This window comes from Rattus norvegicus, chromosome 13, assembly GCF_036323735.1.
Source record: "Rattus norvegicus strain BN/NHsdMcwi chromosome 13, GRCr8, whole genome shotgun sequence".
NCBI classification, from domain to species: domain Eukaryota; kingdom Metazoa; phylum Chordata; class Mammalia; order Rodentia; family Muridae; genus Rattus; species Rattus norvegicus.
The window spans coordinates 82,456,410-82,468,885 of record NC_086031.1 but is presented as its reverse complement, the minus strand read 5'-3'; the positions used below and the strand labels follow the sequence as shown (position 1 = coordinate 82,468,885).

General features: G+C 45.7%; 1 protein-coding gene across 2 annotated transcripts in view; it reads right to left on the bottom strand.

The window, feature by feature from the left end:
- Positions 1-12,476, bottom strand: part of Lmx1a (LIM homeobox transcription factor 1 alpha) — a 143,665-nt gene that overhangs the window by 42,272 nt on the left and 88,917 nt on the right. For both annotated transcript variants that reach the window (XM_017598709.3, NM_001105967.2), the window contains one exon: positions 2,354-2,586. In XM_017598709.3, coding sequence (XP_017454198.1) covers positions 2,354-2,586 — 233 coding nt within the window. The remainder of the gene's footprint in view (positions 1-2,353; positions 2,587-12,476) is intronic.

Below are 12,476 nucleotides of genomic sequence, written 5' to 3'. Positions count from 1 at the left end.
CTGCTCCCGGTGGCCCATATGCTTAAGAGGAAGCCAATGGAACATCTGATGGGAATGTGAACCACACAACCTCCAAGGTGCCTACCAATGGCAAGATCCTCTTGTTTCCTGCTGAAGGAAAAGTGCTCAGCCCCTCCTCATAGGATCCCTCCCCCTAGAGACCAGGAGCATCTGTCACCACCCACTAAGCCAAAAGAAAAGCATCTACCCCTGACTTCGAATTGCATCTAACTGCATAGAGGCTGCCTCAGGGTTATTGGCAAAGCTGGGACCAGGACAAAAGAGACTGGGCCACAGCAGGAAAGAGCATTGTGCTGCGTGTGATGAGTTGCACCTGAATTCCTAGAACTTGAGAAGCTGAGGAAGACCCTTGGTAAGACCCTTCTCAAAAGATCAGGAAGTCTTGGGAGAAGGCTCAGTCAGCAAAGTAATTGTCATATAAGCAGGAGGACCTGAATTCAAATCCCCGGGACCCATGTAAAAGCTGGGGGTGGCACTGAACAACTGTAAGCCCAGTGCCAAGATAAGGGACTTGCTCTCAGGCTTGTCCAGTTGACTTGGCAAGCTCCAGGTTCAGTGAGAGATCCTGTCTCAAAAAATAAGGTAGAGAGGGATTGAGGAAGATGCCCAACAATCAACCACTGGGCTCTAATAACAAACACATGCCCTAACCCTAACACACACACACACACACACACACACACACACACACACACACACACACCAAAAAAAAAAAAAATAAAGGGAAATAGGAAAATAGGAAAATAGGAAAAGAGAGAGAAAGGGCTTCTAAAAACAAGGTGTGTAGTTCCTGGGGAATGACACTCAAGGCTAATCTCTGATCTTCACATGTGCACACACAAAAATACACACACATACATGCACACACAAAAATTTTAAGGTGACAGGACAGAGAATCATTAACTCACCAAGTCCTTAAGAAACAGCTATCTCACTCACTGATGCTACTGTCTGAGGAGGGTGTTCCTGGGAGATTCCTATTGTCCCTTAAAATCTGTGATGATTTTTGCAGTGTTTGTTTCCGTGCGTGTGTGTGTGTGTGTGTGTGTGTGTGTGTGTGTGTGTGTGTGTGTGTGTGAGAGAGAGAGAGAGAGAGAGAGAGAGAGAGAACATGCTAAGAGTGCACCTGTATGTGTGAGCATGGGTCCGAGTGCACGTAGAAGCCCAAGGTTGATGCTAAGAATTATCACTCTTCCACCTTATTCTCTGAGTTGTGTTTCTCAGTCAAACACAGAGCTCAAAATATTGTTAGTCTTGCTATCGTGCTTGCCCTGGAGACCCCGTCTCCATTTTCTGCTATAACTACAGGTGGGCCACTGGGCCCAACCAGCATTTACATGGGCGCTGGGGAACAAAACTCTAGCCTGTGACGGACAGTTTAACACATGAGCCATCCAGTAAGTACATTACAGGCTGGGAATAAAATGAAACATGGTCAAAATGGACGGAGTCACACTAACACTACCCATGGCTTCACACAGACTCCTGGGAGAGGACAAACTCTGCTATCATCCTGAAACGCTTCATTTAGAAGCCCAGAATTAACTGGCCCACTGGAACATGCTCTGTGAAGTCTTTGCATCTCCTCTCTATGTCCCACCTCTTACTTCCTCTGAAGTCACCATGAGCGAAGGCTGGTGGGTGAGGAAGAGAAAGAACAAAACCAGCCTAGTTCCTTTCTGACATAAGTCACCAAACCTCAAGCAGATGCCAGTACTCCCATCAGGTCAATGAGGAGACACTGCTTAGAGAATTCAATGATCGCAGTAGACTGAATGGCTGGTTCAATTCCCCATCTCCATAGATAACAGTCTATTTCTGTATCTTATGGAAGCCTAGCCCACAAAGTCTTCAAGCTGCATGAAATGCAACTCCCCACTCCAGGGGTTTGAGCTTATGATATGCCTCAGCTATTGGGTATTGGCAGGCATGATGCCAGCATCGGGTGGACGTGTGCCTGTGGACTAGGGCATGCCTCTTTGTGCTTTTAGGACTGGCAAGGAGGAGCTCATGCCTTACAGGTACTGCTCCTCCAACCAGAACCCCAGAGCAAATCACAGAAGACCTGAACCTGATCTAGGCCTTGAGCTAAGCTCAGTTGATTGAGGTCAACAAACTCCAGACTGAAGCAAAGTCACTCCACTTAACCCGGAGACTTCAAAATCTCAGTGCTAGGTTAGGTATGATTTGTTATGCACAATCATCACAACAATCGCTCATTTATAAAAGCCATTTCTGGGCTTGAAAGGGGTTCTTTAAATGCAGAGAATTGCCTTGCTCCTGGAGCTAGGCTGCTATCTATGGGAGCCCCCACTGGCCACAAGGCACTCACCTGAGTCTGAGGCTGCTGGGCTCACCAGGCTCAGCAACTCTCGCTCCTTCTCATAGTCTCCTTTGCAGAGCAGCTGGCCCTCCTTCAGGACAAACTCATCACCCTTCTGCAGCTGTCGCTCGCAGACACAGCAGCAGAAACAGCTCAGGTGGTACACACTCTTCTGGGCACGCATGACAAACTCATTGGGCGCAATGGCTTCGAAGCAGCCCCCACATTTGACAGCAAACAGTCTACAAGTGGGAGAGAAAGAAAAGCAATGAGATCAACAGACAGAGGACCTCCAACCCTAGGACAGAAATATTTGTACTAGAGCAGATTTCAGATTCGGTGTAATCGGTGTCTTTCTGGTCCCCCTCAAACAACTAAGGCTGACTAATGGATGTCCGAAATTTTAAATATCTATGTTTCCCTTTTAAATTATCTGATGAGACTATAATGGCATTTGCAAACACTGTGGCATAGGCACTGAGATAAACATCTTAACGTATCCGCGGGATTCACTCAGAGCATTTATTTTACTACTTTCCAAGGACCGAGTCATTTTCTTTTTTTACAACAGTAACATGATCGCAGGGGCAGAAGGAGTCTTTGCAAAACATTCTCTGTTTATCTCTGCATACCAGAGGAACTGATAGATATAGGAAGGTCAGATGGTCCAAGAAAGAGAGAGCAGCAAAGAAAGGGTGGGGCATCGAACTGCACTGCCCCCCTCTTCACTAAGACAGACACAAGCGAGCAGACACAAAGTGTATCTAGGGAGCCGATGCCAATTTGCTCTGCTAATATGACCCACTTTGGCATGAATGATGGAAACATAAACAACACAAGACTGTTTTCCTATAGGCAAGCCAACTACCGCATTGACCTATGTGGGGCCAATCCTATCTCTTTGCTTGTTCATATGTCAATCACTCATTCTTCTTTTCATTCTCTTCTTTTCATTAATTCAGAAGCATCCACTGCATGGGCTGTGGTACACTGTCCACTCTGTGATTGAACAGAGAGGGAAGAACTAGAAACCACAGCACCCCAATAGTATCCACTATGGAATCAAGTATACTGTGTGTGTGTGTGTGTGTGTGTGTGTGTGTGTGTGTGTGTGTGTGTGTGTGTGTGTGTGATTGCTGTAGACTCAATGGTAAAAGACAAATCCTCCACTGTTTGGAGCTCATGTGCTTGTGGAAGAACATAAGTCAGACTAGGAAGACGTCGGGGTGGATAGAGGTCCTTGCCATGCAAACCTGACAACCTGAATTCAAACCCTGAGGCCCACTTAAAGATGTAAGGAGAAAACTGACTTCATCAAAGTGACCTCTGACCTCCGTGTGTGTGCCACAGTGGCACTAAAGATAATTTAAAAGAACAATACAGAGGTGTCCCGTGGTACAAAATATTATAACAGAAAGCTAGAGCATATATAAGGAATTAGAATATTCAATCACTTCCCAACCATAAAATGGTATCCGTTTGGTTATACTGCAATGCCCTCCCTCTCACAGTGTGCTTGTCTTGGAAGCTTGCCGGAGGAGGGAACCATTTGAAGGTGGAGTGCAAAGGAAGCTTGGGAAGGTCTTCCAAGGAGGCATGACACACAGATTGGCACTGGAGAGAAGGCAGACATTGAAGCTTTGAGTGGAGGAAGCCAACACTTGAAGAAGAGAATGAGGTCACCTGCCATGAATCCTGGAGCCACCCACAGACAGCCTCCTAGGACAAAACACAGTCTGCAGGCTTGGAAGGAGTGCACTATACAACCTAAGCTGTGAGCTCCCATGCCATCCCTCAGCTGTCGGGAGCCCCTGTGAAGTGACTCATTTTACATGCCCCCTCCCTGTCTCTCATACTCTGCAGTGGAGAATGAAGTTGAGGACCTATCCAATGGCTGGCGTTGGCCTTTCACTACTAATAAGCTCCACACCCAGAACTACAAGAACCAGAAGCCTCTCCCCTCCCCCTCTCTTCCTCCAGCTGCCCACTGCGGTTTTCCTGACTTATTACTGGAGTCCCTCCAATATTTTCTTTCACACCCTCTCCCCTTGCTAGATGCCACGCGTTGTGCAGAAAATCTACCTAGTTCATCCCTTGGCCTTCCAAGTCCCTGGTCTCTGTTTGCCAACCTGAGCAAACTCATCAATGCTTTTCCAGAAGCCAGTCAAAGGCCTTTTGTCTCCAAGCCTTGCTTCTGTTCCCCATCCCATGAAATGGACTGTTAAACAGACTCAAGGCAAACGTTCCCAGGGAGTCAACAAACACTTAAGGAGCTTCAGCAGCGGGTGGTAGCATCTGTGCTTGTCTGACTCCTACCCTATTAATCTCCTCCTCTTTTTCTTTCCTGTTAAATTTTTCCCTCACTCCATAAATTTCCCCCGTGTTAAAGAAGGGAGGGCTGGAATGAGCGTAACAAAGACAGTCTGCCATGTTGACTCAGGAGCCTCGGTTGAAGTGAAAGTAGTCATATAGGCTCAACTCCTGAAGTGGCCATATTCCCTGGAGGACTGCAGGCCAGAAGAGACAGGCAAGCCTGGTTCCTTCCATCCTCCTTCCCTGGATCCAAACCATGTCAGCTGCACCTTACTCCCTTGTCTCTTGTAACCTTCAAGAACAATTCAAGAAGAGGAGCATGCCATCTACCACCTGGGTGCCAGATGTGTACACAGCTGTACGGGTACCACTATGGACCCAGCTGCCGACTGCACAGCCTCCCACAAGTTGTTTTCTCTAAGGCTCAGAGAAGCAGAGAAAAGGATTTGTTCAAAAGTCCAGGTCATAATTAAAACACAGCCTGTCTCTTCCTAGTGCTTGAGATGTGTCCCCCATGGTTATTCCCCCTCTGAATGCTAATGAGTCTGCACTCTGGGTTCAGAGTCTGGCAGGCTGCTGGATTGCTGGGCAAAGAACTATCAGCTCGCCTCTGTAGTCCTGACAACATCCAACTTTTCTCACCAGTCTAAATCTCCTCTCTCTCTCTCTCTCTCTCTCTCTCTCTCTCTCTCTCTCTCTCCTTCCTCCTCTCTCCTCTCTCTTCTCTCTCTGTCTCTCTCCCTCTCTGTCTCTCTTTGTCTCTCTCCCTCTCCCTCTCTCTCCCCTCTCTCTGCTGTCTCTTCCCTTTCTCTCTCCTTGTCTCTCTCCTCTCTGTCTCTCTCTATCTCTCTCTGTCTCTCTGTCTCTCTGTTTCTCTGTCTCTCTGTCTCTCTCTCTCCCTCACCCCCCCCACTTTGGAGCATCTCTTCCTTGTAGCTTCAATAGAAATGGAACATCTTCCTTGTTGAAAAGCATCTTGTGCAATAGGGTCCCTGGTATTAAGCCCGTAGTGTTAGCCTCTGTCTACAGATCACCTCTCAAGGAGGGTATCATAACAAATGGCAATATCTTTGTTCTTAGAGAGCCACAGTGGGCAGGAGGCTTGGGGTGACTAGATTTATGTCAACTTGACACAGACTATCTGAGAAAAGGGAACCTCAATTGAGAAAATACCTCCATAGGATTGACTGGGCTGTGGGCCACCCTGTAGAGTATAATTAGTGATAGATAGAGAAGGGCATAGCCATCTGTGGGTAGTGCCACTCCTGGGCTGAAGGTCCTGAGTTCTATAAGAAAGCAATCTCGGCAAGCCATAAAGAACAAGCCAGTAAACAGCACCCCTGCATGGCCTCTGCATCAGCTCCTGCCTCCAGGTTCCTGCCCTATTTGAGCTCCTGTCTTGACTTCCTTCAATGATGAACAGTAATAGGGAAGTGTAAGCCAAATCAACCCTTTTCTCCCCAGCTTTCTTTTTGGTCATGCTGTTTCATTGAAGCAACAGAGACCCTGACTATAACAAGTTGTGACAAGGATAATGAGGGCATTGCTGCAACTGACTTGACCCTGTTGATTTGGGAGAACTGTGGAAGGACTTTGGAACTCTGGGTTGGGAAAGTCATTGAGTGTTGAGAGCTCAGTGAGCTGTCCTGGAGAAGCTTGGGAGAGAAGAATGTTCACAGCACTATATGCAATGGAGGCCTGGTTTATGGAAAGGGAAGCAAAGCTCTACCAGGCTTTTTGTGTGAAGAATCTGTAGTTCTGGTCAGCTGGAGCTGAAGAATCAGCTGTGATTAACGCGATACCAGAACTATTAAAGTAAAACCTTTGCTTTGCCAGGATACTCAGCGCTGGTCAGCTGGCGCTAAGAAACCAGTAGTAATGAAGGAATCAGCATCACTGAGGTGAAATCTTCTGGAAAGTGTTTTTTTAGAGTCAGCACACTGATGTTCCAGACATAGCCAAGGTTGTAGCTTGTCCTCGAAGTTGAACTTAGTAGTGTAACAGTCACCCAGGTTGGACTGGTTTTGAAGGCATGAAGGGGTCATAGAGAGCTTCTGAGGCTTGGCACTGTGAAAGGCTAGGAGAGGCCATTGAGAAAGGTATAGCCTCAGAAGGCCCAGGACTAAAGTGTCGTGCAGAGAAGTGAGGCTTGGCCCGATGAAAAACCTTATGAGAGGCTGTTGGTACAGCCCAGTTGCAGCAAGTGACCCCAACATTTTGGAGACGCCAGTACCATGGGATGACCACCAAGAAGAGGAGCAGCAGTGGTGTGGAGCCAGCTGGGGCCTAGGAGACAAGCCGTGTGTGTTACAGAGAGCAGAGATGGAGAAGTGGCTCAAGCACTTTGGAGAAACACGAAGGTCATGAGCAGATCCCAGACATTGACACCGTGTTGTCTATAGTGTCAGGTTTTTTTGTTTGGTTCTGATTGTGTCTGCTCCCTGCTTCTTTCCTTTTACAGTAAGAAAGTTCATGATTTATTTTTTCCTTTACAGGAGGATTCCACAGTTGAGAGACTTTAAACATTTTAAAGAGAGATTATAGGATTTTGCAGAGAATTTGGATTTTAAAAGAGACTGGATATTTTTAAATAGACAACTGTGAAAGTGAATTTGTAAGGGCGTGGCACTTTCTAAGTGTGCACAGTGTTTTAGATTGTGTGATATCATTCTTACTGTGTGATCTTGGGGATGAACAAGAAAGGAAAGGTTGTGGCTTAACCTTGTCAAACTGACAAGGGGTCAGTTGTGCTAGGTAGATTTAGGTCAACTTGACAAAAGCTAAAGTCACATAAGAGGAAAAAACCTCATTTAAGAATAATGCCTCTATAAGACAGGCTGTAGGCCAGCCTGCAGGGAATTTCCTTAACTAATGACAGATGGGGGAGGGCCCAGCCCAGTGTAAGTGGTATCAACCCTGGGCTGGCAATCCTGGGTTCTATAAGAAAACAGGCAGAGCACACCAGTGAACAGCACCTTCCCATCCTTTCTGCATCAGCTCGAGACTCCAGGATCCTGTCTTGTTTGAGTTCCAGTCCTGTGTTTCATCACAGCGATAGAAACCCCAACTATGACAAGGCCCTAAACGAATGGCTACAGGTAAATATCTTTGGGATGTGTACAGAGAAACACGAGAGAAGTGCACACACAATCGATTGAGGCTACTAGTCACAGAAGCCTTTGTCTTCTCCCCTCTCCCCTACTCTTGCTGTCTTAACCCCATCCTTTTCCAGACAGGGAAGTACAGATTGGCTGTAACTTCACTCCATGCCCTGCTTACATCTTCTTGTATGGCCAAAAGCTACAAGAGGCACAACCGTGAGTCTTGTTGAAAGTCTACTGCACAGACTCTACCGCGTCATAATGACTTGGCTTAATCATCACTGGTTCTTACAGCCTTGGCTTACACATAGGCTAGAAGCATAGTGCCAGCATCTCTCAGTAAGTAAAGACTGAATGAGAACACAAACATGGATGTTTTATTGCCTCTAAGACACAAGTGATTCCTCGCCATTTTTATTGGCCTTTCATATCTGTAGGTTTTTCCTTCTTTCCCCAAAGGTGGGTTTCCATGTGTAAGGACTTTATGAGTCCCACCCTAAGATGGCCCTTCTTCCAGTGTGAGCTCTGCCACTGACTCCTGGCTCTGACTTCATCTCTGGTTCTGGCGTGCCAGGCAGAGCATGATCCTCAGACCCAGTTAAGTCCCTATCATTGGCTGAGTTCATCCACAGGCAGCATTATTTCCTGTTGCTGACTTCATCTCTGTTCTGTGTGCTTGGAACCACAGCAGAAAGCAAAGGGGGAAAGAGCATCTTACCCAAGAGAAAGAGCCAGATAGATCTGAGCTCAGAATTTTGCCTTTACCACCTGGCTCAAAGAAGCCACTCCCTGTCCCTGTATCTTGAGTTTCTTGTCTTTCATTTCTTAATAGTATATTCTGCCTAAACACCGCATGATGCCAAGACTTAAAGGTCAGAGAGAAATGGGAGAGTTGGTCTTCATCTGCTGTGTCTTCTCATAGCATGGTTCTCAGCCAGAGAAGTCTGAGATTTCTGTATCTAAACCCTAGTGTCCAGACAATGTTTGCACAGTACTTAGCCAGGGTAACCCTTTAAACAATTTATTTTACACAGTATCATTTACACACTTGCACACACAGACACACACACACACACACACACACACAGAGAGACACACACGGCAGTTTAATCAAAAATGCATACCCTAGATAAGTATCTTCTAGACTTCATGCCTTATGCAATCTATTTATTTAAAAAAAGCTAAGACTGTATGTATCATAAAGTCTAGAAAAGATGTCTTCTAGAAGATAATATTTTACTCTTGACCCATGTTTGAAATCTGAGGCCGATAGTCTCTTAATTCATTCTCACTTCTGTCTTGTGTTGGGAGGCCTTGTAACTATGGAGACCAAAACATCTCAAACACAGCTCTAAAGGTGCGACACCGAAGCACTACTAAGGAACAAATCAGAAGCATCCGTAAAAAAGCAAAGAGCTTCAGAAGCAACGCTTTACTCTAGCACCGCGAGAATTACAGTGGCAAAGTGGTGGCCCGCCAAGGTGTTAGATGATATGTGAATATCACATCACAGCACCTGCTGTGTGGTCTAAGGAAAAACCACTCTGCACTCTGACCAGATGCTTCATTGTTGGAACCTACATTAATCCCCCAAACAGTATGACTAAAAAAGCATAGAGCTTAGGGAGGACAGAGAAGTGGGGTAGTGAATCTTTATCAGACACTCAGTGTCATGAACTGTGCTGTTTGTGTGGTTTGTCGTTTCATTATATTTGAATAGAAGTATGAGGTACTTCACGGATTCATAGAGAGCACCATACTCCAGCTAGACGTGACTCGTGCTATCTCAGCTCCACAGGAAAGAGTCCTGGGGATGCACAATACATAGGTCTCTTTACTTCCACCACACATGTTCTCAAAAAGGTAACAGAACCTATCAGATTAAACCCAAGACCAGGTCTCTGCTCTGCCTCTTACTAATTCTGTGCCTTCAATCAAAACACAGAAGCCCTCACTTTACTCATCTGCAAAATGGGAGTGATAAACAGACCCCCACCACCACCACACACCCCACAGAGTCTGTGCAAAGTAATGAATCAGTTCTTGACATATGATAACTCCTCAATAAAATATTTTTCCAGTGGTGACAATGATGTCTATGATGCATAAAGGGGGTGAAAATGAAATACGAAGCAAGAATATTTGTAAGATGACGAATCACAATGACACAGGCTTGAAGAATGAGCAGAGAGCAGCTTGGGGGATGTGGTTGGAGCTGCAAGTTGAGGACTAAGGCTTTGAACAAAGTAGGGACTTTGTAAAAATCGGACTGTCAGCTTACCGCTCCAGGCATTGTATGAGAGAGTGAAGAGAACCTGCCAGGTATGAGACCTTGCCTAGGCTCCGAGAGAGTTTCCCTGCAGCCAACCACACAGGCCTCACTGGGTTTACTGAGAGAGTGATTTTAGATACAAACCCGATATGAATAAGGGATGTGCAGATAGCTACTAAATCATTACTTCTGAGTGTCCCTGTGGGGATGGATCTGGAGAGAGTGGAGTTTAACGGACAGGTTGAATGAAAAACAGTCACACTCATCTAGGCGCCTAAGTACCACCTAATTCGTTCTCAGATTTCTGACTTGGGAACATGTGCAGCCCCAGCCACACTCAGTTCTTAGGACTTCAGCTTTGGACTGTTGTGATACATTGGTTCTCTGGTTTTTTTAGAGGGCACACTTCGCCTCTACAATCACATGATCCAATTCTCCTAATAAATCTCCTCTTGTGTATGTGTGAGTCTCTTGCTTTCTCTTTTGCTCTGGGGGTGCCTGAGTAGCACGTCCCCCTAGTAGTTCTATCATAGTTGACTAAAACCTCACTGGAGTGAGGGGCACTGCCAGTTCAGTTTGTTTCTTAGTATCAGTTCATCTGGCACGTTCGGCCATGAGCCCTTAGGTTGTTCTCCAATGACCTGCATCCCTGCCTTATCTTACACTAGCCACACTAGATGTCCTCTTGTCCCAATTGACACCCTCCATGCTGACAACACAACTTCTCACATACCGGAATCACAGAGCATGACAGCCTTGTGCAAACTCACAAGCTACTGCAGACCTGACCAAACTGAGAATAGAAAGCGAACTCCCAAGACAGTGCTCCAGATGACTCCTAACCAGAAGTATGTTTGGAAAGAACAAGATCTTCGTCAGCCTTGGTGCAGAGTCCTGAAGGCAGATTCACAAAGCATCTGGACCACAGACAAACAGAAGAACGGAAGTCTAGATAAACATAAGAGATATTAATTCCAACTGAGCCTCCTCCATTTTACCAATAACAAGTCAAACCTTGGAAACTACACTATAACAGGTTACACTGCCTTTCCACAGTGCTACTGGGCCTGAGTTAATGAGGTTTGTGGATCCTTCAGTTTAGGGAGGGGAAGTCGGAGTAGGAGAGAGACAGTCTACTTTGGTTCTTTAATGAGACAGGAATCAGCTGTTTCCACCCTCTCCACCAGGGGGCAGCATAGCAACATTCATCAAGTACCATGTTGACTTGGTAACTGAGGTCATCCAGGCAGAGATGAGGATTGGCCATAAGCCAAAACTGTCTGCTGGAAAATCTGCTGCTGGGAGCCTGGGAGAGCATGTGGCTAAACTGAGGGAGTGATGGTGAAAGAAGAGTATTCAAAAGTATTGGGAACCAAAAGCATGGCTTGTGGCCTTAGAAGAAGTGACACGAGCAACCTTGTCAGCTGGCTCAAGGTCTCTGTCCTTGAGGCTGAGCCAATAGCACCACAATAAGCAATGGAGCACGTGGTCCTGAGGCGGTGGGAAAGTCTGCAGAGACAATAGACTCGGCAAGATCATCTACAGGAGACAGTCTTAAGACTCCACAGTGGTGAAAAAATGGAGAACAATAAGTGGCTGGCAGAGCCAATCAGAGTTTCTGTCTCCTGGTGGCTCCTGGGGAACTGCGCAGAGAAACATACAATGGGATGAGTGAATAAGAGGGAGGACTGTTAACGACAATGTCTGCAACCCAGAAGCGCCATGAGACCTTACTAAGAAATAGGTGTGCTCTTTGCATCTCAAAAGACTGTTGGCAATGAGTAGATTTACCTTGAAATTGTAGACCACGCATGTCTTTCTTGTTCTCAAAAAAACTGTGTTCCAGTCAGCCGAACATTATAAAAGGGGGGAAAAATCCACAGCTTTAAGACTTATAGACATGTATGCAAAGCTTGTTTCTCGTTTTACAGATATGAGTAAGTTTCAGGCTCTCTCGAATCCCCAGTTTCTGTTTTTTAAAAAAAATGAGATCATGTTAGGTCATGTGACCTATTTTGGAGATTTATTGAGATAATTCATCTGAAGAATCTGACACTTATTAGCTGCTGTCCATAAGCTATAGTTATTAGCTCCCTTTATTGAAATCAATGTAATGTATCTCCCCATGTAAATATTTGTCTAAGGTAATATATTTCAAGATGGTCGTTGAGGTAGAAATAGAGCCACACATATTATCTCAAGACTATATTCATTATCACTGTAACAAATTAAATTAAACTTCAGCGAGCTTTCATGTTATTGGAAAAGGGACCAACAAACAAATATGAAAGGCCCAGCCCTTGAGAGGAAACGGGGTGAATTTCATTCAGGCTACTATGGCTGTGATAGCTCACAGCAAATATTGATAGTAGCCAGCCCTTGTTTTGTAGTGCCCACATTCATTGCCTATGACCTAGCATATGTTCAGGAAGTCATCAGCTCTATG